Source organism: Mchenga conophoros, linkage group LG5 (assembly GCF_057382185.1).
Source record: "Mchenga conophoros isolate Kocher_MC1m ecotype Shallow Benthic linkage group LG5, M_conophoros_male_GT1.1, whole genome shotgun sequence".
NCBI lineage: Eukaryota > Metazoa > Chordata > Actinopteri > Cichliformes > Cichlidae > Mchenga > Mchenga conophoros.
In genome coordinates, this window is record NC_140530.1 from 11,096,133 (window position 1) to 11,122,444 (window position 26,312).

Consider the following 26,312-nt stretch of genomic DNA (forward strand, 5'->3'; position numbering starts at 1 on the left):
TCAAATTCTTTGTGGCACAGATTGAACATGGTGCTGGAAACATTCTTCAGGCTTTGGGCCCATATTGATGTAGCGTCACAAAGTCACTGCAGATTTGCAGACTGCACATCCACACTGTGAAGCTCCCACTCCAGCACATCCCAGATGTCATGTATTGGGTTGGGATCTGGTGACTGTGGAGGCAATCTGAGACCAATGAACCCATTGTAATGTTTAAGAAACTAGTTTGAGATTATTTGAGCTTTAAGCAGTTTCTTATCCTGCTGGAACCATTAGAAGACTATACCTTCAGTATGTGATCATAAGGGAATGGACATGGTAAATAATGATATTCAGGTAGTCTGTAAAAAACATGCTCAACTGGTACTAAGAGACCCAAAGTGTGCCAAAAAATATCCCCCACACCAGTACACCAGCAGAAACAACTACAAGGCTAGATGGATTCATGGTGCAGCAGAAACTGAGCCTCATGCAATGTTTTTTTTTCGCAGTTTTTCATTGTCCACTTGTAGTGTGTGTATTCTAGCCTCAGTTTTTTGTTCTTAGTTTACAGGAGTGGCATCCGGTGTGGTCATCTGCTGCTGTAGCCCATCCCCTTCGAGGTTTGAGGTGTGTTGTACATGCACTCTTCTGCATACTCTAATTGCAATGAGTGGTTATTTGAGTTACTGTTGCCATCCCATCAGCTCAAAGCAGTCTGGCCATTCACCTCTGACCGCTAGGATCACCAAGGCGTTTTTTGGTTTCTTCCTTTTTGTTTTTTCTCAGAGGACTGCCACCAACTGGCTATTTTCTCTTTGCAGACCATTCCCTGTAAATCCTGGAGATAGTTGTGAGGGAAAATCCCAGATCAGGCCACACTCCAGCACCACCAACCATGCTACGTTCAAAGCCACTTGAACATCAGTAGGTCATTTTGACCATGTTTACATGCCTAAATTCATTAGGATGCAGCCATGAAATTAGTTGAACAGATGTACCTATCAAAGTGGCCAGTAAGCTGGTATATATTAGTATGTATATCAGGGGTTGGGAACTCCAGGCCTCAAGGGCCGGTGTCCTGCAGGTTTTAGATGTGTCCTTGATTCAACACAGCTGATTTAAATGGCTAAATTACCTTATCAGCATGTCTTGGAAGTTCTCCAGAGGCCTGGTAATGAACTAATCATTTGATTCAGGTTTGTTGACCCAGGGTGATAGCTAAAACCTGCAGGACACTGGCCCTCAAGGCCTGGAGTTCCCCTACCCCTGATGTGTATGTTTATTGAAGTTAAACGATCCTGTCCTATACCATAACGACAGCAAAACAAATTTTTAACCACTAGCTGCTGGTGAGTTTGTTAGTGGACACCTCAGATCTGTTTGGGCTTAGCGTTTAACACCAGTAAGCCCGCTTCCAGTTTTACTTAGTTTAACTCCACGCTCTTGCTTTTGTAACTAGCGGTGTATGCCGACTGAGTAAAGAAACTACCCCCGTTTTACACACAGCCGCAAAGAGGTGCAGCCCTGCCAATCTTATAAAGTGCACAGGTGCTTTCCATCATGCACACTGTGGATTAGTTAAGGTGTGTGTGGCGTGGCTTCTCACTCTGTAGGTGAAGTTTGAGCTGAAAGCATATTTTTACTGCAAGCATGAGTGCCGGAGGAACTCCTTACATTGGCAGTAAAATAAGTTTAATATCCAAGGCACAGATTCGTTATGAGGGCATTTTGTCTTCTGTGGACACAGACAGGTCCACAGTTGCTTTAGCAAAAGGTAGGTTGATGCTTTACAAGATGTGGCTCGAGGCTGTGTTTCTCAGTTAAGTCTTAAACAAAATTTGCTGCAGTTTAAAAAACAGCTGACTTGCTTTATGTCACTTCAACATATATTTTCCCAGTTAAATCTTACGGCACTGAAGACCGGCACACAGTTAGACCAGTGCCACCCAAAGATGAAGTTTATGAATTCATAATCTTCAGGGGCAGTGACATAAAAGATATTACTGTGTCTGAGCCACCAAAACCACACCATGGACTTCCTCGGGACCCTGCTATTGTTCAGGTGAGTAGGTGAAGGAGATTCAACTTAATTTTTTCCTCACTGTAGATTTATTTGAAATTGATAGAAAGTTTTGCAAAAGTTCATTTTTGTCTTTATTGTTGTGGGATCAGTCATCAATTGGCAGCTCCTCTGCAATGTATCACCCACGCTGGAGTCCTTACAGAGACATGATGCCCACCTACAATCAGCTGGCTGCTAGCTCTCTACTCAACCAGCAGTACAGTGCAGCACTGGGACTAGGTACAGAGTTCTTCTCAATATAACAGAGGATTTGTTATATATTTATGTTTGTGTAAATCTGGGTTTCCAGCATGGAAAATGGTCTTGCACCACTAGGCTTCTTTGTGCCCTCTCAATTCTAGGACTTTCAGGCCAAGCCAGAAGAGCCCCTATGGTTGAACAGGCTGTCCAGACCATGCCTATGGTCAGTGCTGCACAGAAAAAGGGAAAGACTACAACCCAGCCACAGAACAAACCGCTGGTGCGTCCAGTTCAGCGGTCTGGACAGGCTGGTGCCCAGGTTCAAAAAGAGAATATACCCACCAGTAAGTGGACTTTAACAGTGAACATTTACTTTAACATCAGTTGACTTCATTGCACTGCTTTTAAGTCCACCACGATAAAAAGAAAGATTATCATATATCATTTTAGGACAGGCACCATCTCAGCCAAGTGCTGCCTCAGCTGAAGGCCAAAATACAGGAAACCAGAAACTAAGGCAGAGACAAGGTATCCACATTTAAAATGTGCATTGTGAGCTGCTAATTCCTGAATGGCAGTAGGTTTGCTTGACTCTTTCTGCATGAAAATTAACTGCAATTATATTTATAAAACCAAATTTTGCCCATCTGCCTGGAAGCATTAAATTACAAAATGAAATGTCTCATACTAGATGAACTGGTTTGAGAACCAGTTTTAACGTGTGTGTGTGTGTGTGTGTGTAAATTTCCCCTTCCCCTCTAAATGCTTATTTGCAGGCAGCCGCAGGTCCAGGAACAGAAGCAGAGGCCAACTAATAGTGAAAAACACAAAGGCTTCAACTTTGGCATTTGAGTCAGATTTTGATTTTGAAAGTGCAAATGCTCAGTTTAAAGATCTTACGAAGCAAAATGTTGGTATGTTTTAAAGATCACCAATCAATTCAGTTTTATTTGAGGTGACAGAAACTGAGCTGAGTATATACATGTATTTTGCAGTTGATAAGGAGTCTTGGGAGACCCAGGATAGCCCTCCTGAACAGGAGGAGGAGCCTCTCAGAGATAAGTACTATGACAAAGCCAAGTGTTTCTTTGATAACGTCTCATCAGACCTCAAGCCCAGGTGACCTAAACAGTTTATTTGTAATATTTGTTTTGTGAAGCTCTGTAATATACTTACTCCCACCCTACAAAAAACTGTGCGTTTTAGGAGGACCACCTGGGCTGAGGAGAAAAAGTTGAACATAGAAACATTTGGAGTTCCTGGTCGCTTCCTGAGAGGCAGAGGATTCAGGGGGCGTGGACGCAGAGGGCTGAACGCCACTGAGCAGCGAGCGCTTCCAAAAGTTGGTAGTGGCAGAGTGTGAAGGATTTCCTTTTGTTAAACTGTTGTACATACTGTAGTTTTTGACTTGTTTAAGAGGAACCTCCTTGAGTTCAAACCTCTGCAACAGCACTCGGTGAAGATTTTTGTTTTGTTTTTTGTTTATCCCAAATGCAAATTTGTATTTTGGATCCTTACATGAAATGGGAGAGCAGTTTCTTTTAATCCAGCAACTGTGCACTTAAAAAAAAAAAAAAAAAAAGCAATATTGTTACTTAGTTTGAAACATGCGATGTGGAATTTGTCGTTTTTTTTTTTGTGTTTGTATAAAGTTACACATACTTGGCTGTTCAAATGTAATCCAAATGGGTTCTGAAGACAGGTTTGTCAAAATGGACAACTGTACTTTTGTGGTTTGTTTTGGCTTTTGCTTGTTTTGGGTTTGTGTTTTTTTTTCTTTTTTTCTTTCCCCAGTTTGATATAAAAACTGAAGACGCATGTGGCACAGTAATAAATATGTGATTAACAATATGGCTCTCTTGTAGCATTTCTCCTGCAGAAGTTGTCGCCACAAACCCTTTAGTCTCTCCTCCTAATAGAATATAGGAATTGAATGTTCTTCCTCACACTTGGAGCAGAAATGTTTACTACATGTCGTAATATCTTGAGTCCTGTCGTTGTGTTGGGCTGCAAATAGAAGTGAGTTGGTGGCACTTTGGGCCCAGATCTTCCAGTGTGTCCTGATATGAACCACCTTCAGAAATACTGATCCTATTCAGCTCTGAGATGGCATCGGAGTCCCCCTCCTGTGCGTCGATGTGAAGGTCTCTGTCGAAGTCCCCTTTTTTCTCTGGGAGTGAGGTTGTCTTCTGTAAAAGGTGGCACATGCAAATGTGCCAGCAGTGATTATTTTTATTTTTAAATAATGCAGCATAATGGACTAAAGACTACCAACCTGACGAACTGGCATGAGTTCAATGGACTCCGTAGCACAGCTCATGTTTTGTGATTGGAGGACGTTCATGTTGCCCATATCATCAAACTGCATAAAGAAAGTTCACACATTTCTTCATCTCTGATTTCAAAGTAAAAGATTACAAACACAAATCTCTGGTGTTCTACCTGATGGCTGCTGTCATAGCCAGTGGTTATTGGAGAATTCCCGTCTGACTGAAATTTGAAAAAGAAACCATTTAATATTTTAAGATCCATTTGTAAGACATCCTTGATCTTCTATGGGTGTGTACAACCTGGTTCTGAGGGTAGCTGTGTTGGTAGGACAGGCTTTCTCTTCTTAAATTCTCACATGGTGAGTGGATTTCCTGTTGGGAAAGGGTGACAAGACCAGGAGGTGATCTATAGAGGAATCTGTTCACACTTTGAGGGATGCATTTACAAAAGTGCATGCTCCATGGAAGAATGACCTACCTTAGGTTGTGAGTCCTTGACTGTCATGCATATAGAAGCCAGTTGGTGAAACTTTGGACCCAGATCTTCCAGTGTGTCCTGAAATGAGCCCTCTTCAGAAATACTGATTGCCTCCAGCTCTGGGATGGTGTCTGAGTCTAGCTCTGAATAGATGTGAAGCTCATCGTCTAGCAAGTCCCCTTCTTTCTCCCGCAGAGAGGTTAGCTTTTGTAAAAAGCGGAACATGTCAAAAGCAAATACAAATATGCCTGAAGTGATTTGTTTTTTAATGGTACATGCTCATACATTTTTATTAATTTTTTTTAAAATAATGCAGCATAGGAGATGTGACATACTTAAGAGACTACCAACCTGATGAACCTGCATGTCATTAGACTCCGTAGCACAGCTCACGGTTTGTGTTTGGAGGACGTTCATATTGCTCATGTCTTCAAACTGCACACAAAAGGTTCACATTTCTTTATCTCTGATTTCAAAGTGAAAGATTACAAACACAAATCTCTGGTGTTCTACCTGATGGCTGCTGTCAAAGCCAGTGGTTATTGGAGAATTCCAGTTTGACTGAGATTTAAAGAACAAAAATATATAGTTATTATTTTAAGATCCATTTGTAAGTCATCCTCAATCTTCTGTGGGTGTGTACAACCTGGTTCCCAGTGTAGCTGTATTGGCTGTATTGGCTTTCTCTTCTGAAATCCCCAAAGCGTGGGTGGATGGACCTCTGTGTAAAATCCTGTTCAAAAGGATGACAAGAGCAGGAGGTGATCTATAGAGGATTCTGAGATGCTTTTACAAAAGTACATGCTCCATGGAAGAATGACCTACCCTAGCTTGTGAGCGTAAACTCCGAAAACTGCCAAAAGTCTGAACTTCATTCATACCCACCCTTGCTGAATATCTCCCATTTCTCATCCCATTCAGTGGAATATGGAAATTAGATTGATTATATTGCTCCATACAAACTGGTTCTTCCATAATAGTGACAGGAATCTAAAGAAAGAGAAATGGTTTATTGATATTTCCCTTTAAATGGGTCTTTGGCATGGATGCAAATGTTTCTAAACAGTGACCTCGCAGTTGTCTCCTGGTGCCTCAGTGTTTGATTGGAGGAGGATTCCTCCTGAACAATCTTCAGGCTCCATAGTGATAAACTCTCTTTTGGACGAGATGCTGAGAGCCAGCAGCAGCAGAACTGTCAAAGAGTAAAATAAAACTTATACTGGGTTCTTAGAGATGTTAGCACACATATCACAGTTCTCCTACACTAAAGTAAACGGTGTGTTTCTTACACAGAAGAAGTAAGAGTGAACAAATTATTATGCATAAAGCATAAGGGCCAATGTTTATTTCAGATTTCTGGCGAATTCGACAGTTTGGTGTCAAAGTGCAGCCACATGCAGTCACACTGAGGTTGTAAACTTTAAATGCTCCCTGCATGTCGGAGATCTTTAGATGAATTGTGTGTTGACCATAGGACACACCGGGCTCCTTCACCAGACCAGCTGTGTAACCTTGAAGAAGAGATCACAAAATGATAGGATACTTTAGGAGTTCTGGCTTTTGTGCTTGTTTTTCTGTAATATGTCACTAAATACATGAAGGATGTTTCTACCATAACCAGGATTCAGTCTCCATTTTCCTTCAACATTTCCCAACAGTTCAAAAGTGAAAGGCCCTCCATAAGGGGCTTCATCTGGGTCAAAGGCCTTGATGTTGGTGGTTGTGGGGGCATCAGACACACACACATCCAGGCTGTCCACTGTTAGCTGTGGCACGTTGTCATTCTGGTCCCACACATGGATATGTAGTGTAGCTGTTCCTGTCATTGGTGGTATACCTGTCCAAGATGCAAGAAATGTAGTACAAAAAAAGCTGTTTGTGTTTTAAAAGTCAGAGTGTGTGTTTACCTTTGTCAACTGCATACACTAAGATGGTGTAGGTGCCGTTAACAACGTGTGGAGATTCTCTGTCGGGCGTCTTTATCATTGTGATGTTTCCTGTGAGGGGATCCACCGTCACCCAGCCAGCAGGATCATTTCCTACCTTGTACCTGTGGACAGATTCAGTGCACTTAGACAGAACTGAACAGCTTCAGATCAACGTTCAGAAATGTTTAATCAAATAAATCGCTTACACAAACTCTTTGGAATAACTGGAGTCAGGATCCACAGCTGTCACTTTATCCACCCAGGTTCCAGCGGGTACGTTCTCCATCACCACGACCTCTTTCACCGTCATGCTGAATTTAGGAGGGTCATTGGTATCCTCCACATCAATGGTGACTTTCACAGACTGAGGTTCAGCTGCACCAGAGGGATCATGGCCTTTAATGGTGTCAACTTTCCAGAGGCCTGAGGGCGTCCTCTCTTTTACTTCACAGGAGTAATATGGTGCCTCGTTTTCCACTGAGATCAGCAGCTCCCTCTGCGCCCCATTCTCAAAGTCTAAAGGCTGAAATTATACAACAGAGTTGCAAAATCAGTAAATTATCATTTATGAAATTCAAAAAATATTGTCAGCATCATTATATAAGAGGATAATAAATTTTTTAAAAAGCTGTGGGTGTCATTGTAATGTATAGCATGCAGTCAAACACCACTTACTTCAACTACTGTCAGGATCCCATCATTAGTCTCTAAGTCTGTTAGTATCTTGAAGTTCTCTCTCTCGTCACCATGTATGGTGTACCTGGCTCTCCATGCAGAGGTGTGGGGGGTGTCTTTGTCTGTCACGTGCAGCCTCAGAGGAGAGACCCCAGTCTCAAGCTCCTTCACTTTACCAGCGCCCTGTAGTTTGAATACAGAGTGTATAAACCTGTAGAAGAATTTCCCATTGCTAATACACAATTTTAAGTATACATTTTTTCTTATGTGTCTGTTATAATTTATGCAATTATAGAGTCAGTGTGGTCTATTCACAAGCAGATATGATTTTATAAAATAATGATTTGGTGGTTATGTAAAGTATGGAGCAAGCCAACTACACAATTTTATTAAAGTAATACTGTGTAAAACTGTGATTGCTTGATGTTAGTAGATCGCAGTCACTTAAGTTCTGTTTTATTATCCTTCCCAATTCAAGTCCATAATCATTAAATTTAGTCCAGCAACTTTCTCCTTCCCTTTGGAGCAGATCTGAATACACCCCAGAGTTTTTCCATATCTGTGGAAGGCTGTGAGTTCACAGTTTAGCTTAGATGTCGATGTTGGGTAAGAGTTCCATATGAGTTAGTGAGAAGAGAAGCTCTCTTCTGTCCAATGACAGCCAGGCTGAGGTGAAATGTTCAGATACGCTGGTGTTTTCTGTCGCTAAGTGATGCTATTAGCATTCATTAGCTACTGTTAGCAGCGTTAGTGAAACTTTCTTTAAAGTGAATGTAACTTGTACTCTGACACTTAGTGAATAAAGTCTCATATGATGTGAAAATGCACTCAAACTGTTTATTAGAGGGAAACTGAGTGAGCTTTCACAGCTTTCACAATAAGCAAATCTGCTTCTATGCATTTTAATGGATTAAATATGAGTTTATGAGAAAGTATTAATTTGGCATAAATAGACAATAATCTATATATTAATGAGAATAATATCATTTTTTTCTATTATAAAACATAAAAAATTACTGACTGCACCTTTAAAACGTAAACTCATTGTGAATGCAGTATAAATATGAGTTTATATTTATGTTTGACGAACCACCAGGGTGTCTTGCCTTCTATTCTGTATACACTACACTTAGGTATCAGGTTACAGGTGTGAAACTCCTGAAACTGGTGCTGTTTGGAGTTTGCAACACCAACTGACTGCCTACCGTTTGACCGCTGATGACTGGAAGGTGGTTGTTGCCATCCCGTACATGAATTACAACAGTGGTTGAACTGGACAGGCTGACTACTTCACCGTGGTCTTTGGCCTCCACCGTTAATGTAAACTTCTCAGCCACCTTAACAAAAGCAAATGGAGAGTTTTACATTAATAGGCTAATAGCATAACAATGTATTCATAGGATACATAGATCATAGTGTATCCTAGACAGTGGCTCCTACAGTAGTTAGACCATTATGCACAAAGCTTACGGGTGTTTTTTTGTATTACACGAATGGGTTTTTTTTATAATAAGGAAACATTTGTAACCTTTGTGATATTTGCAAAGAATCTGTTGCTGCTCAAAGTGAGCATGCGCATCTGCATAAATAGCTCCGTAAGTTTTACTTACTCAAGTAAAGAACTAGCCAAATCGTTCTCCTTACTCATCTTTAAAATGTTTCGTGCTCCTGACATATCAACAAAAGAGTCTCTTACCTCATGATTTAAACATCCTTTGAATGAAATGTATCCAGACTCATCAACGAAGACTTCAGTGTCTCTAACAATTGGAGACACAGATTTGATTTCATAGTGGAAGGTTGAGTTTAGTGTTCCGCTCTCGTCTATGTCAGTAGCGTGCACTTTCAAAAGATTGGAGCCTGTCGGGAAATAAACAGTTAAGGAGCATATGTAATACTCAGTGTTTAATTCAATTCAAAGGAAGAAGCACACACACACAGACACACACACACAGGGCTAGATAGATAAACACACAGACATGACTCACACAGACACAGTGGGGGAAATAATTATTTGATCCCCTGCTGCTAATTTAACTTTGCTCACTACATTAGAAATGAAGAGCCTCTTTTCATTTCTAATGTAGTTTTATTTTAGTGGAAAGAGACAGAATATCTACCAAAAATCCAGAAAAAACACATCACATTAAAAGTTGTAGGCACACAGATTCCAATCAATCAATCAATTACAGATCCTCCTAATCTCAGCCTGCTATGTATATGAAGTACACCTATCCTCAGAGTCATTTTCTTTCATTCCAACCTCTCCACCACCACAGGCAAGACCAAAGAGCTGTCAAAGGATATCGAGACAAGAATGGGCTTGTAGTCCACTCTTGCCCCATGGAGGTGGGCTGGAATGGACTACAAGCCCATTCATGTCCCCGACACCTTGTTGAGATGGTAACAAGTGGTGATGCAATTGTTCAGCAATGGAAGCAGTAAAAAAACGACGTGCCATTCTGTCTCTCACCATTAAAATGAAACTATGATAAAAAAAAATGTATTCATTTGTAAGTGAGCCAACTTACAGAACTAGCGGGGATCAAATAATTATATGTACATATATATTATTATTATTATTTTTTTTTACCTTGTGTGTTTTCCTGATCAACAGTAGTCTCATACAGAGTATTCTCAAAGCGTGGTGGGTTGTCATTGATGTCCTTTATGAAAATCTCAAGTCGTAACCTGGTAACCTGTCTGGTGTCAGTTGACACGTCCATCTTTCTGGCCTCACATATTAGCTAGACATCAAATGATACCATGAAGACTTAGTTACAATAGAAAATAAATAGTAAATATTGTGATCTATGACATGGAAAGATTATCATTAAGTGGTAAAGTTCTGTGACAAGAAGTTAAAATAATTTTTAAAGATTTTTTTTCAGCCTTTTTTATGCAACCAAAGTAACAAAATTTGACATTTCTAGTATGAAATCAGGTAAAGCTTCTGACAATATGCTGACAGAAACGTAAAGTGTAAAAACTGTTGGTTGACAATAAGCATGAGCATGCTTAATATGCACTCTCATTAATAGTAACTACTCCACAATAACAGGTGTTCACTGTCACTATGAATAATTTGTACATGAACAGAAAGACTGTGGGATCACTACATGTTGGCGTTTAGTGAGTGTTGATTCTAACCTCAAGTTTTTGCCACTCCTCATAGTCCACAGCCTTGTGGACGTACAACATGCCAGACTCTTTGTCAATGGAGATGACTCCCATCGGCACCTCATCCACCCCTTCTCCATAGAGTTGGAAGGTTAGTCGATTTTGCCTATCAATATTCACCTACAACACAACAGCAAATGTTTGCATACGTAAACGTCCGTTTTGTGATTTTAAATGATTTTATTGCTATGAACCTGGGCATGGTTAAATAAAGAAACGTGCAAGTATCAAAGGAATGCAGGTGTTAAATCAGCTTTAATCAATTAACTGATTATTTTTGCATTATTAGTATTAGTTTTTTGGTAGCTACATTAAAAAAGTTCACCTTAAAATTAAATTCACTGTGCATTTATATTCCACAAAAAGTACATTTGAAACGTAAAAACCTATACATAAAAGTTTGTTTTTTTCTGTCATTTTAAAGTCTTTCAGTTTATGAAATTTGGAAATGGACACTTTCCGGTTAAATTTCTCACCTTGCCCAACTCATATGGGAATGGCCCTGGATAACCCTCCTCAAGCTCAAACGAGTCAGTAGTCCATTCCCTCCTGTGACGGCTCAGCAGCTCTGAGCTTCTAGCACCTGATAAACAATAAACCTGGAGGGCAAACAGTCAGTCAAAGCAGGAATGTTAGGGGATGGGCTTACGGTGAAGTTATAATTTATGTGTCTGGGGTAATGAACTTCTTAAAAGCTCACTGATGCATAGTTGGTAAACCAGTTTTGATAAGGTGCGCACACACGCATTTCTGCAGATATGCAAAGGCTTTCCGAGTATAGCGTGATAAGAGAAATGAACCTGTTCAAAAGGAAGTCCCAGATTTGTATCGCTGAAAACAAAACATTAACTCCATTTTAGGCAATTTCAGAAAACGTTTTCAAGAATTTTGCCTTTCGTAGCCATGTGATACGACAGATGAAGAGATCCATTAGGGCACGCAGTATTTGCGCACATAATTAGCATGTCTGACAAAGGAAAAGTCAAAGGAATACAAAAGTAATTGCTACGTACCAATAAAAAGAAGTAGCGCATGACCTTTGTTCACTGCAGTCAGCTCAGAGTGAGTAAGGACTGACTTCAGTCAGCAAGCCCAGCCTTCTTTCCACACCCACATATGCAACCGTAAAATCCTGTTTTTGTACGCGCGTGTGTGCGCGCACGCGTGTTTCTATGTTTGCGTGTGTGTCTGTTTACCTGCCTTTCCATGGAACCAGCTGTGACTGACAGCTGGAAATCAAAATAGGACAAACTCAGTCTAACGAATAGAACCCGTGTTTTGTGCCTTTAGTTCCTTGACTGCTTTAGTTTGACGATAGGTTTGTTATGTGTGCTTTGTATTTAGTTCTACCTTCCTACTCTCATGGTCTGTGTTTAGCCGTCCTCCCACCTGTGTCCTCTTCCCTTGTTATATGGTGTGTTTTTGTCTCATTTTCCACTTGTCCGTTGTCCCATGCTCCCTCATGTCTGTGCTTCTCCTTGTTCTGTGTGTTTTGTAGAAGTTTCATTGTGTTGGATTCTTTGTTTGTAACCTGCAGTTATTTTGTAAGAGCTCATCATTAAAGCTGCTTTTTGAGATTAAGTCTTGTTTATACTGTGCATGCATTTTGGGTCCATCTCCTTCCTGCCAATTAGCGATCCTCGACAAAAAGCAAAAACAAAAGAGTTTGTACAATGCTAAACAGCTTGAAAGTCAATATTTGTTATGACCACTTTTATTTTTCAACAGAGTCTAGTTAAGATTTCTTGTAATTTTTTTTTTTACTAGTCCTCAGGAATAGTTCTCCAGGCTTCTTGAAGATTATTCAAAGCTCTTCTTTCAATGTTGTTTTTCTCTCTGTCAAGATGATGCCGCACTCCTTCAATAATGCTGGGCTGTAGGGAGGCCAATCCATGACTAACAGTGGAAATTTTTATTAAACCTGACAACTGGTAGTCATGTGGGTTCCGGAGCTCTACAGACTTCTAGCCTTCCACAGTTACTCCTGTGGAGAAATGTGTAGTGAACTCCACCACCACAGGCCAATACTTAGGGTGTGGACTTGAACTTGTGCCAAGCTGCTTTGCCTGGGTGGATTTCTGGCTGCCGGGCTGAGGTCCCGATACATCAATGTATTTTAATTTATTTTAGACTGATGTACTTTGACAGGGAAGAGCTGAAGCTTATTTTGACGGCTGTCGATATTGTTGTTTTGTTTATGTGTTTTATTTTACTGTCTCAGTAGGCACCTCATGTATTTATTGTATTTTAGAGTGGTTTACCCTTTTTATATATATATTGTTGCAGACAGTGAAGGCGCTGCATGGAAAACTAATCGTTTTTTTCTTTCCGATTTTTGCATGCACCGTGGTGAGCTTGAGTGGAGACGGCACTGAATATTTTATTTTTTATAGTGTTTTGTCCGGTTGGGGTTCAGGGTGAGTTGCCGTCCCTTTTAAACGTGTGTCATATGTTGATTTGTGTTTAACAGGTTCCCCACAGCGCTTATCCTGTCCCCCACGTACAATCATACAATTTTAAAGTTTTAACCGTATTTAATGAAGTAAAGCTTTTAATTGTTTTATACGGAAGAGGATTAGGGCCACTGGAAAAAAAACAAAACAATTCTGACTTTTTTCCTCAGAATTCTGACTTTTTTCTCAGAATTCTGACTTTTTTCTCAGAATTCTGATTTTAATCTCAGAATTCTGACTTTTTTCTCATAATTCTGACTTTTTTCTCAGAATTCTGATTTTAATCTCAGAATTCTGACTTTTTTCAGAATTCTGAGAAAAAAGTCAGAATTCTGAGATTAAAGTCAGAATTCTTTCCTTTTTTTCCCCAGTGGCCCTAATCCTCTTCCTGGGCCTCATCTGCAAACAATCAGCAGGAGGGCTTTTTAAACCAGCGCTGTCTGCTACTCCTCGCCAGTATGTTCTGCTAACTACAGTGGTAACTAGGCTCCACCTCTGCTCCAATTCTGGCTTCCCCATGTTTAACCTTGTTTTCCCTGTGTTTAGATCTCCTCTGACAACATATTCGTCCAGCAACTTCTTCTCCTCTGTTGCAGAATTCCCTTTGGATCGTTCCCATCACGACCCAGGTGATCAGTCTCTCCATAGCTTTTCCTCTGGTACCTGCTCTCTGCTGACACTCCATCTCTAGCCACATTCTCTATTCCTTCTCCTTAAATAAAGTCTTATAAATAGTTTAACCATGTGCTTTGAATTTGCATTTGGGTCTAAGCCTTCTATGGAGGGAATATCTCTTCACAGTAACATCTATTCAATTTTCTGTTCAATTCAATTTTATTTATACAGCGCCAAATCACAACAAAAGTCACCTCAAGGCGTTATATTCTAAGGTAGAGCCTACAATAATATTTACAAAGAAAGACCCAACAATCAAATGACCCCCTATGAGCAAGCACTTTGGCGACAGTGGGAAGGAAAAACTCATTTTTAACAGGAAGAAACCTCCAGCAGTACCACGGTCAGGGAGGGGCGGGCATCTGCTGCAACCGTTTGGGGTGAGAGAAGGAAGACAGGGTAAAAGACATGCTGTGGAAGAGAGACAGAGATTAATCACAAGTATTATTCAATACAGGGAGGTCTGTTAACACATTTCGAGTGAGAAAGGTGGATGAAAACGAAAAACGTGATGCATCACGGGAATCCCTCAGGAGTCTACGCCTTGCAGCATAACTAAGGGAGGATTCGGGTTCACATGAGTTGGCCATCAGCCTACTAAAAGGATACTGAAAAAACGTGTCGAAATAGTGTTAGTTGTCAGCACTTGTGCTGGTGGACTCAGAAATTTGCAAACGCAAGTATTCCTCTTCTGCCTCAAAATCCTCTCGGGACCACTTCCTCGAGCCTCCAGTTTCATGGTTGTCAAGCTCTTCAAGTTCATCCCCAAAAATGTTCATCATGACTGGTCTCAGAGTGAGCATGCACAGTTGAGCTTGTCCCTGAATCAGAGTTTGCAAGCCTGAGTGTTTTGCTGTTCTCTTCTTCATCTACACTCTCTGGGCTTTTTCGTGGATCCACCAGGCAGTGGTTCTTCTTTTATTACCTGCTGATTGATGTCCTCATCAGCAATATTACCAACATGAGAACAACCCTCGCTATCAGTGTCACAGTCAGAAATGAAGTCAGAGTCATCATCAGAAAACTCCTCGCACCATCTGATTCTTTTGTTCTTCATCCATCTCTCTAAACCTCCTCCTGGATACACCTGGCCGAGGGTCCTCTTCTGGGATGTACTGGTGAACATCCACACAGTCTTCAAATGCCTCATCAGAATCATCATTTTCAATGACAACAACAACAACAGCATTTTGGCTGGTGTAGACTCACAACTTTGGAATGGACAAAATGCATACAGCATAAATAAAACTAATTAAAACAATTCTTTTTATTCAAAACCGACGTCAGGATTTGGGTTGTGAGAGCGTCTGTGTTGAATGGAGAAGCTACATCCCATGTTCACTCTGATGCCTCTGTCTTTCTAAATGGAGGGACATAAACTGTGTGTGTATATGTAAGCGTGTAAAAACTGCAGATACTAAGAATAACAGCAACCGTATTTTGTCTATATCCGCCATTGTAGAAATTTATCTCATGTAAACAATAACGTGACCACAGCGTGATGTCAAAAACGGCACACACATACTCAGACGTTGCCTGAGTAAATCTCGTCCACACCTAAACGCAAAAATGTAGTTTTCAAAAATCTCCACCCTGGCAAGAGTTTTTAAAAATGTCACCTTTCAGTGACCCAAAATGCAGTTTACGTGTGGACGAAAGGCCCAAATGCATAGAAAAAGCTGCATTTTGAAAAATACCCGTGTACATGTGGACGTACTCAGTTTCTCAAAAAATCTCTCAGAAATTCTAATAGTTTGTTTGAGAAAAAACTGAAATTTCAGCTTACTTTAGTTCTTGGATGGTAATAATATAAATTACACAGCAGTTAATCCTCAGGAGTAGAAATTTCACTAAATAGTCGTCTTCTTTCATATGGTTGCAGTGTCTCTTCAGATTTGTGTTGACATGCTGATGTTTTCATTCAAAAGATGTTTAAATGATGCAGTGATGTCCCTTAAGCATCATAGACTGCAGAATACATATAGATTCTTTTTACTTTTAAGTTGTATGCTCAGATTTTGATATCTTTTATATGGAGACAAAAAAAAATACTTAAAACAATTAAAGAAAAATAAAGCAGTCAATGTGTTATTTAAATTTTTCATTTATTCTAATAGTTACTGTAAAATTCTCCACTAAGAGATTCATCTTGGACTTCTTGCGGGATTAAAGCTAAAAAATTAGTACACACACAACATATAATTCATTTCTTTATGCTTGTAAGGCAAAAATGAAGAGACTGCGCTGACAGTCAAAAGAGACGAAGAGGAACTCAGATACCAGCTATGCTGAAGTTTTCACAACATCACTTGAGTTTTGGAGGTAAAAGGCAAGCAAGGACCACGTCAGGGTGGAGTTTACAGATTATTTTTTCCACTATGAAGGTGCAGGTTGTGGGTAGTGAGATCATCTAATGTCATATAATCTTTAGCTTGAGATCCAGTATTCAAGGCAAGGCTGGATGGTCCATTTGGTAAAGTAAATCCGTTGGGCATCTTTCTTCGCCTTTAGACAATAATTCTGATGGCAAAAGAACCAAACGGGACAGGCAAAAAAAAAAAGAACAAGGAAAAAGAAATAAAAAAGAGAGAGATCCATTATTCAGGTGCCCAGTGATCAAAAGTTGATAGCCAGAAGGGGGAGACATTGAGCTACAAAGTGAGCTGTGTAGGGTGTAGGTGAGGTTTTCTGTTCTGTTGTTGGGTTACCACTTCTTAGTTTCACTGCACTTCAGCATGTGACAGTTCACTATTAGCGATGTCTGATTGTCAAAGTATTGATTAATTTTGCTGGAATCCTTCACTTGCCCCTATTCCTTATTGTATCCCTCCATGTATTTTTTGACCACATTAATCTCACCTTCCTCTGTCTTTTTCTCACACTGCTGCTGGGACTACGGTCCCTCCTGCTGCATTTCACCATGCTTGAGCCCATGAGACCTGGTTACCACCACTTCTTCCACACTAAACTCTGTTCTAAAAGCTATGTAGGCAAACAGTCAAGGTAGGGCCTGATTGTTTTAATTGATTTGATTAAGCAATCCTTTGACTGTAATGAAAATGAACCACTTGCAAAAAATAAGCATCAAAATATTGATGAGCATATTTTCCTTTTAGCAAATTCCATTAACAAAACCCCCCAAATAATTTCTCTGAACACTCTTCCAACAACCACACCAACCCATCCCACTGTACCACTGCATTACATGTACTAAATCAGTACTCATCCAAAGATTGATATGCAAAGGAAAGCTGTCAGTCCTCTTATTAAAATGATTTTGTTTGAGATATCACATGACCCTATTTTCCTTCTTACTTTGCATCATTATAATAAAGCTGAAAGCTGAATCCATTTTAATTGTGAGCAAGTACAGAGCAGTAAAAATAAAATAAAAATAAAAACAACAGAAAAGATGCAGAAGCAGAAAACAAACAAAAACAAAAAACACCACGTGTAGAAAAAATAAGCCAAGAAACCAGAGCTGGTTAAAGGCACTCAGATGTTTGCATGTTAAATTTGTAACTCCTGGTATGTTATATGTCAGGGTGTGTGGCTGGTGGGAGGTGGACCCAATTTGGAAGACTCAGAAGAGAAAGCGTGAACTCAAAACCAAGTTTTATTTCTGGTAAATCACAGAAAAAAACCTACAACATACAACAACAATCACCAAAGTAAAACAGGAAGACAGACACAAATGAATGGGGACGTCATGGTTCTGGGTTGTTGACCCAGTGTTTTTGTTTTGGACGTATGAATCTTGTTTGTTTATTGTTTTGATCTTGAACAGTGGGTTATAGTTCTTAGATTAGTTTTCTTGTGCTTATGAGTTTTCTGATTATGTTGTTTATGCCTTGTGATTCAGGTTGATTGTAGGTTATCAGACTTCCTTTAGTGTTCCCTTTTCTGTCTTGTCTTCATGTTTATTTATCTCTGTGTCCCTCGATCTCCCTCTCTCTGTCTCCAAGTTCTTAGTGTTTCCAGATTTTCCAAGTGTTTTTCCAGCTTAGTTTTTCACAATTTGTTCCTTTTTCAGTTTGGTTTTCTTGGGCGACCGTGGTTCAGGGGGTTGGGACGCTCATCTGTAACTGGAAGGTTGCCGGTTCAATCCCCCAGCTCTCTCTGTCCTGGTCATTGTGTCCTTGGTCAAGACACTTTACCCTACCGCCTACTGGTGATGGCCAGAGGGGCTGATGGCAGCCTCGCTTCTGTCAGTCTGCCCCAGGGCAGCTGTGGCTACAACTGTGGTTTGCCTGCACCAGTGAATGAATAGTGGAATTGTAAAGCACTTTGGGTGCCTAGAAAAACGCTATATAAATACAATCCATTTTTATTATTTTTGTAATGTTTGACAACCAGCCTTCTTTTCTCCGTGTGTCTGCATTTGGATTGTCCCCTCAGCTCCACATGCTGCCCGCAGATTGCGACAGGGGAGAGAAGACTAACTTCGCACATGAGACACAGGAGGACAAAACACAGACCTGAACAGAATACACTGAACACTATTTATACAAGAAGCACTGAGGCGGCTGGGAGATAAAGCAAAAATATAAACAATACAAATTATAATACCTCAAACACAAATGATCCTCAAAACCAAAACAGAAACCCTGAGTCCAAAACCCCATAACACCTTTAAAACTACCGGTAAAAACACATCTATCGTGGCCACAGATGCTCGAGATTCAACACAAAAGCAAGATCTCTTTTTTAAAAAAAAGACATGCTTTACCTATCATGACTAACTCCCAGTATGTATGTGGTGTAGGGAGTTTTAGGAGCTCTTCAAACCTGATTACTGTGGACACCACATAATCAATTCATTTTTATTTTGGCATTAGGCACAGCTCTGTGACAAAGACCCCACAACCTCCTTAATCTCCAGCCTCACCCCAAAAAATGCCTTTTTACGAGGACCACCTGGGCCAAATGCCACTGAGCAGAGAGCGCTCCCAAAAGTTGGTAGAGGTAGACTCTGAAGGGTTTCAATTTTCTTAAAACTGTTGTAAATACTGTAGTTTTCTACTTGTTTAAGGGGGACCACCTTGAGTTCCACCCTTTGCATGAGCACTCAGTGAAGATGATTTTTGGTTTTTTTTTGTTTATCCCAAATGCAAATTAGCATTTTGGATTCTAACATGAAAGTGACGAACAATTATAATCCAGCAACTGTGCACTTTTGTTTTTCTTTCCTCATTTTGATATGAAAAATGAAGATGCATGTGGCACAGTTATTAAACACATGTGATTAACAATAAAGCTCTCTGGTAGTATATCTCATGCAGAAGTGGTTGCCACAAACCCTTTTTAATTAACCCCAAATCTGAATGGAATAAAGGGATTAAATGCCTTCTTCCTCACACTTGAAACAAAAAATGTTTGCTACGTAACAGGATATCCTGAGTACTGTATTTGTGTCGGGCTGCATATAGAAGCCAGTTGGTGAAACTTTGGACCCAGATCTTTCAGTGTGTCCTGAAATGAATCCTCTTCCAAAATGTTGATTGTCTCCAACGCTGAGTTGGTTTCTAAATTCCCCTCCACTGCATAGATGTGAAGCTCATCGTCTCCTAAGTCCACTTCTTTCTTCCAGAGTGAGTACACTTTCTGAAAATTTTGCAACACGTAAATTATTATTTTTTGAATCATACATGCTCATATGTTTTGAATAATGCAGCACAGGAGATGTAACTTACTGAAGAGATTAGGCACTGAAGCAGTTTAACCTGCATGTCATTAGACTCCGTAGCACAGCTCACGGTTTGTGTTTGGAGGACGTTCATATTGCTCATGTCTTCAAACTGCACACAAAAGGTTCACATTTCTTTATCTCTGATTTCAAAGTGAAAGATTACAAACACAAATCTCTGGTGTTCTACCTGATGGCTGCTGTCAAAGCCAGTGGTTATTGGAGAATTCCAGTTTGACTGAGATTTAAAGAACAAAAATATATAGTTATTATTTTAAGATCCATTTGTAAGTCATCCTCAATCTTCTGTGGGTGTGTACAACCTGGTTCCCAGTGTAGCTGTATTGGCTGTATTGGCTTTCTCTTCTGAAATCCCCAAAGCGTGGGTGGATGGACCTCTGTGTAAAATCCTGTTCAAAAGGATGACAAGAGCAGGAGGTGATCTATAGAGGATTCTGAGATGCTTTTACAAAAGTACATGCTCCATGGAAGAATGACCTACCCTAGCTTGTGAGCGTAAACTCCGAAAACTGCCAAAAGTCTGAACTTCATTCATACCCACCCTTGCTGAATATCTCCCATTTCTCATCCCATTCAGTGGAATATGGAAATTAGATTGATTATATTGCTCCATACAAACTGGTTCTTCCATAATAGTGTAAAGAATCTAAAGAAAGAGAAATGGTTTATTGATATTTCCCTTAAAATGGGTCATTGGCATGGATGCAAATGTTTCTAAACAGTGACCTCGCAGTTGTCTCCTGGTGCCTCAGTGTTTGATTGGAGGAGGATTCCTCCTGAACAATCTTCAGGCTCCATAGTGATAAACTCTCTTTTGGACGAGATGCTGAGTCCCAGCAGCAGCAGAACTGTCAAAGAGTAAAATAAAACTTATGCTGGGTTCTTAGAGATGTTAGCACACATATCACAGTTCTCCTACACTAAAGTAAACGGTGTGTTTCTTACACAGAAGAAGTAAGAGTGAACAAATTATTATGCATAAAGCATAAGGGCCAATGTTTATTTCAGATTTCTGGCGAGTTCGACAGTTTGGTGTCAAAGTGCAGCCACATGCAGTCACACTGAGGTTGTAAACTTTAAATGCGCCCTGCATGTCGGAGATCTTTAGATGAATTGTGTGTTGACCATAGGACACACCGGGCTCCTTCACCAGACCAGCTGTGTAACCTTGAAGAAAAGATCAGGAAATGATAGGATACTTTAGGAGTTCTGGCTTTTGTGCTTGTTTTTCTGTAATATGTCACTAAATACATGAAGGATGTTTCTACCATAACCAGGATTCAGTCTCCATTTTCCTTCAACATTTCCCAACAGTTCAAAAGTGAAAGGCCCTCCATAAGGTTCTTCATCTGGGTCAAAGGCCTTGATGTTGGTGGTTGTGGGGGCATCAGACACACACACATCCAGGCTGTCCACTGTTAGCTGTGGCACATTGTCATTCTGGTCAGACACATGGATATGTAGTGTAGCTGTTCCTGTCATTGGTGGTATACCTGTCCAAGATGCAAGAAATGTAGTACAAAAAAAAAAGCTGTTATTTAGATTTGTTTTGTTTGTTTTTTAAAAGTCAGAGTGTGTGTTTACCTTTGTCAACTGCATACACTAAGATGGTGTAGGTGCCGTTAACAACGTGTGGAGATTCTCTGTCGGGCGTCTTTATCATTGTGATGTTTCCTGTGAGGGGATCCACCGTCACCCAGCCAGCAGGATCATTTCCTACCTTGTACCTGTGGACAGATTCAGTGCACTTAGACAGAACTGAACAGCTTCAGATCAACGTTCAGAGATGTTTAATCAAATAAATCGCTTACACAAACTCTTTGGAATAACTGGAGTCAGGATCCACAGCTGTCACTTTATCAAACCAGGTTCCAGCGGGTACGTTCTCCATCACCACGACCTCTTTCACCGTCATGCTGAAATTAGGAGGGTCATTGGTATCCTCCACATCAATGGTGACTTTTACAGACTGAGGTTCAGCTGCACCAGAGGGATCATGGCCTTTAATGGTGTCAACTTTCCAGAGGCCTGAGGACGTCCTCTCTTTTACTTCACAGGAGTAATACGGTGCCTCGTTTTCCACTGAGATCAGCAGCTCCCTCTGCGCCCCATTCTCAAAGTCTAAAGGCTGAAATTATACAACAGAGTTGCAAAATCAGTAAATTTTTCTTTGTGAAATTCAGAAGCTATTTTCAGCATCATTATATAAGAGTATAATCTTTGTTAGCCCAAAAAGCAGGTTTGACAAATATATATTACAGAGACGTTGAGAAAGTAGTTACAGAGAAACTGTGGGTGTCAATGTAATGCATGACATGTAGCCAACCTCCACTTACTTCAACTACTGTCAGGATCCCATCATTAGTCTCTAAGTCTGTTAGTATCTTGAAGTTCTCTCCCTCATCACCATGTATGGTGTACCTGGCTCTCCATCCCGAGGTGTTTGGGGTGTCTTTGTCTGTCACATGCAGCCTCACAGGAGAGACCCCAGTCTCAAGCTCTTTCACTTTACCAGCGCCCTGTGGTTTGAATACAGGGTGTATAAACCTGTAGAAGTACTCCCTGGTACTAGTACAAAACATGAAATGTATACAATTTCCTCATCTATGTTTATTGATATTACAATTTATGCAATCATGGATTCAGTGTGGTTGATTAAGTGTTTATATTCCTTGTAATTAGTTTGTGGCTTAGGCAGATATCATTCTATAAAATTATGATTTGGCAATTATATGAAATATGGACAAGTAATAACAACAACAATGTAACTGCATCCATGTTTTAGGCCTTAAACGCAGTATAAATGCAACTGAAATATGATATTATTTGCATATTTTATTCTTTCCACCTTTCACAATTTTTCAATTTACCTCAGTTTTCTTTTCTTATGTTTATATTTTGACTAATCAATGCCACATCACCATTGGGTCTTACCTTGTGTTCTGTATACACTACACATCAGTATCAGGTTACAGGTGTGAAACTGCTGAAACTGGTGCTGTTTGGAGTTTGCAACACCAACTGACTGCCTACCGTTTGACCACTGATGACTGGAAGGTGGTTGTTGCCATTCCCTACGTGAATTACAACAATGGTTGAACTGGACAGTTTGACTACTTCACCGTGGTCTTTGGCCTCCACCACTATTGTAAACTTTTCAGCCACCTTAATACAAGCAAATGGAGAGTTTTACATTAACAGACTAAAAGAAGAATAAAGAATTAATACTATTCTCTATATTTCCTCCCAAAGGAGTTGGACCACTTGTCACCAAATGTAGCTTACTGGTAATTTTATGTAGTACAGGAAGATAATTTGCTCATTGGAACAAAAGCACACATGAGAAAGCACTCAAAGCAAATATTCATATCTGCATAAATGCTTAGTTTTACTTTGTCTTATCAGTTACAGATCTAGCCAAACAGGAAATACCTCCGTTCTTCTTACTCATCTTTAAAGTGTTTTGTACTCCTGACATATCAACAAAAGAGTCTCTTACCTCATAATTTAAACATCCTTTGAATGAGATGTATCCAGACTCATCAATGACGAGTTCAGTGTCTCTAACATTTGGAGACACAGATTTGATTTCATAGTGGAAGGTTGAGTTTAGTGTTTCTCTCTCGTCTATGTCAGTAGCATGCACTTTCAAAAGATTGGAGCCTGTTGGGAAATAATAACTCAAGCTAACGAGCATATTTAATAATCACTGTGTAATTAAGTTCAAATCAAGGAGCATTTTTTGTTTGCTTGTTTGTTACTTTTACCTTGTGTTGATTCCTGAGGAAGATTAATCTCATACAGATCCCTCTCAAAGCGTGGTGGATTGTCATTGATGTCCTTTATAGAAATCTGAATTCCTAACCTGGTGTCCATTGATATGTCCATTTTTCTGGCCTCAAATCTTAGCTAGACATCAAAAGATATCATGCAGAGTTAGTTACAGTATAAAGACAAACATGATAAATTGTTGGACATTGGGAATGTAGTGTGAAAAATCATAATACAAATATTTTTCAGTTCTCTCACAAGAAAATGTGCTTTAAAGATGTTTTAGTGTCAATATTTTACATATCGTGTATGAAATCAGGGAAAACCTCATATTTACAGAGGATAATACATAATCTGATTAGAACTCAAATTTTTTGTCCTGCAAACCTATTAACAGTGACGACTCCACAATAACAGATTTTTTCATGGTCACTGTGAACAGAAATTCTGCGGCATCGCTACATGTTGGAGTTTAACATGTGTCGATTCTAACCTCAAGTGTGTGCCACTTCTCATAGTCCACGGCCTTGTGGACGTTCAACATGCCAGAGTATTCGTCTATGGAGATGACTCCCATCGGCTCCTCGTCCACCCCTTGTCCATGCAGTTCAAAGTATATTTGATATTCCCTATCAACACTCACCTACAACACAACAGCAAATCTTCGTGAGGTCAATTATGGTGGATACTACGGGTATTTTCTGGCAATTACATTAAAATGAAAGTTCCTCCCAAAATTTAATTGATTATTTTTGTATACTAAAAAAAGAAAGAGAGGACAAAATACACATTTGAAACACAAAACTGCGTGTACACTGTTAGTGGATTTTTCTTTTTTAAGCAACTGATCATAACTGGACAATGCTGTATGCTTATTTCCATTACATTCAAGCGATGTTCTACATTTCTACAGCTAATGTCATACAAAATGGGCAGCCAACACCAAGTCCAAAGTAAAAATATGTCATTCGAATTTGTCATTATTTATTTATGAAATTTGGAAATGGACATTTTCTGCTTGAATTTCTCACCTTGCCCAACTCATATGGGAATGGCCCTGGATGGCCCTCCTCAATCTCAAAGGAATCAATAATCCACGCCCTTCTGTGACGGCTCAACAGCTCTGAGTTTGCTGCACTTGACAAACAATAAACCTGAAAGACAAAGCAGGAATGTTAAGGTATGGCAAAAGGTTGTAGCTTTAATTTATGTACCTGCTTTGTTGGTAAACAGGTTTTGATAAGGTGAGCGCACACACATATTTCTATTGACATGCAAAGGCATTTAGCATGATAAGAAAAATGAAACCATTTCAAAGGAAGTCCCTGACTTTTATGGCTCATAACAAACCCTTAACTCCATTTTAAGCAATCTAAAAACTAAAAGAAAAATATATTTTGGAGGATTTTTTGTTGTTGTCTATAAGAAGATTTCAGATAACATCTGTCACGTGGCATCTCTCATCTGTCATTATGTGGCCATATGATAGATGACGAGATCGGCACACAAGATTTGCTCACATAATCAGCACATAGTTTTATAAGAAATAAAATGTAACAGAAATGTTACATACCAACAGGATGAAGCGGAGCATGGTTCTTGTTCAGTATATCCAGCTCAGAGTGAGTGAGGACAGACTTTTTCAGAGTAAAGAGACCCGGTCCTCTGCTTTCCACACCCACATACACAAGTGCAAAATACAGTCTGTGTGTGTGTGTGGTTTCATACCTGCCTTTCCATGGAAGAAGCCTCATAACCTTTAATACGTCACGAACGTTTTATAGTAACTGAACAATGCCAGCTTTGATCTTGCCTTTCAAATGCTTTATAGTTACTGACCCTCAGTGTGTATTCACTCAAAAATCATCACTCATGTGTGAAGAAGATATTATCTTCCCGCTTTTTCGGCATTTGATCCTGGGAATCGAACCAAAATTATAAAGTCTCTGCAAACTGTGATTGCTTCAGAATCCTTTAGTGATACACACCCCCGTCTGGTGATCGAGGATTCCCTGAAGTAGAGTTTTTAAAAAACTTGAAATATGTGAGACATTTAACCTCATGGCTTTGTGCCAAAGAGTCAAACACATACTTGGTGTTATTAAAACAGAACGTGACAACAATGATCACAAAAACTGGAAATAAAATGTGAATTAAATCTAGAACAAACTAGTCCTAGTCATGCCCTTGTGTTTCATCTCTGCTTTCCTGTTCCCATGTCCCCCTCCTTGTGTTTCATTCCATGTCTCCCCTGTCTGTCATGTGTGTTCTCGCCTGCCCGTCATGTCTCTCACCCTCTGTATCTCTTCTGTCTGTCTCATCCCCATGCCTGCTTCTTTCCTCCGGCCCCGTGTCAAACCGTGTGTCTTAGCATGTGTTTCAGTGTGAGTCCTGTTTTATTTTGACAGTTCGGTGTGTTTAGTTTTGCTTCCTCTGTGTCATTATGTCTATTCATCCAAGCTGTGTTCCACATGTGTTTCCACTTCGCTTTTATATATTCTGTGTTTTAGCCTTTGTTCATCGTCAGGTCATCTGCTTATCATGCTTATCAATAGTTCATGTTTCAGGTTTTCTTTCCCAAGTCCAGGTTTTCATGTTCCATGTTCTTAGTGTTCCCGTTTGCCCTTTGCTTTGCATGTTTTTCTCAGCCTCAATAAACGGCTCGTTTTTTTGTTCATTTCCTCCCTCGAGCGTCTTCCTTTTGGTCCACAGTATTAACACAAGGGCTGCCGCCACAGCCCTCTGACATGCTGAGGTTGGATCCAACTTTGAAACTAATCACATTGCACACTATTAACCTCTTAATCATGAAGAGGTCACATAAAATCAACGGTGCTGTACTGAATAAAGTGACAATTCACCACTCAGTGACAAAATATTTCTCCTACTGGAAACATCCAGATGTACAGAATCATCTTTTGGGGATTTTC

The 26,312-nt window shown here is 39.9% G+C and overlaps 3 protein-coding genes across 6 annotated transcripts; 1 reads left to right on the forward strand and 2 right to left on the reverse strand.

The window, feature by feature from the left end:
- The first annotated feature begins 1,267 nt into the window (after positions 1-1,267).
- LOC146573814 (protein LSM14 homolog B-like) lies at positions 1,268-3,757 on the forward strand. 3 transcript variants are annotated; one of them, XM_085273237.1, is made up of 8 exons: positions 1,274-1,756; positions 1,881-2,044; positions 2,155-2,284; positions 2,407-2,589; positions 2,696-2,773; positions 3,022-3,155; positions 3,241-3,364; positions 3,452-3,615. In XM_085273237.1, the coding sequence occupies exons 1-8, from the start codon at positions 1,633-1,635 to the stop codon at positions 3,481-3,483; spliced, it is 969 nt and encodes a 322-aa protein (XP_085129363.1). In that variant the 5' UTR covers positions 1,274-1,632; the 3' UTR covers positions 3,484-3,615. The 3 variants fall into 3 exon arrangements, with proteins under 3 accessions (XP_085129362.1, XP_085129363.1, XP_085129361.1); XM_085273235.1 differs by having other exon boundaries at positions 1,287-1,756; positions 3,022-3,159; positions 3,452-3,757; XM_085273236.1 differs by lacking the exon at positions 3,452-3,615 and having other exon boundaries at positions 1,268-1,756; positions 3,241-3,423.
- A 12-nt stretch (positions 3,758-3,769) lies between these two features.
- Positions 3,770-11,877, reverse strand: LOC146573815 (cadherin-like protein 26). Of its 2 annotated transcripts, none has more exons than XM_085273231.1 (21): positions 11,790-11,877; positions 11,253-11,375; positions 10,747-10,896; positions 10,190-10,343; positions 9,293-9,456; positions 8,802-8,933; positions 7,597-7,779; positions 7,128-7,444; positions 6,901-7,043; positions 6,606-6,830; positions 6,283-6,504; positions 6,064-6,185; positions 5,879-5,983; positions 5,640-5,726; positions 5,507-5,554; positions 5,345-5,428; positions 4,994-5,197; positions 4,816-4,887; positions 4,688-4,735; positions 4,521-4,607; positions 3,770-4,434 (listed from the first exon to the last, which is right to left on the reverse strand). In XM_085273231.1, the coding sequence occupies exons 1-21, from the start codon at positions 11,808-11,810 to the stop codon at positions 4,213-4,215; spliced, it is 2,913 nt and encodes a 970-aa protein (XP_085129357.1). In that variant the 5' UTR covers positions 11,811-11,877; the 3' UTR covers positions 3,770-4,212. The 2 variants fall into 2 exon arrangements, with proteins under 2 accessions (XP_085129357.1, XP_085129356.1); XM_085273230.1 differs by having other exon boundaries at positions 5,819-5,983.
- Positions 11,878-19,283: 7,406 nt separating this feature from the next.
- LOC146573816 (cadherin-like protein 26) lies at positions 19,284-24,976 on the reverse strand. Its single transcript, XM_085275463.1, has 17 exons — positions 24,956-24,976; positions 24,414-24,536; positions 23,876-24,025; positions 23,379-23,520; positions 23,111-23,274; positions 22,645-22,776; positions 21,948-22,130; positions 21,423-21,739; positions 21,196-21,338; positions 20,880-21,104; positions 20,557-20,778; positions 20,338-20,459; positions 20,093-20,257; positions 19,914-20,000; positions 19,781-19,828; positions 19,612-19,702; positions 19,284-19,504 (listed from the first exon to the last, which is right to left on the reverse strand). The coding sequence occupies exons 1-17, from the start codon at positions 24,974-24,976 to the stop codon at positions 19,284-19,286; spliced, it is 2,556 nt and encodes an 851-aa protein (XP_085131589.1).
- Between the last annotated feature and the right edge of the window lie 1,336 nt (positions 24,977-26,312).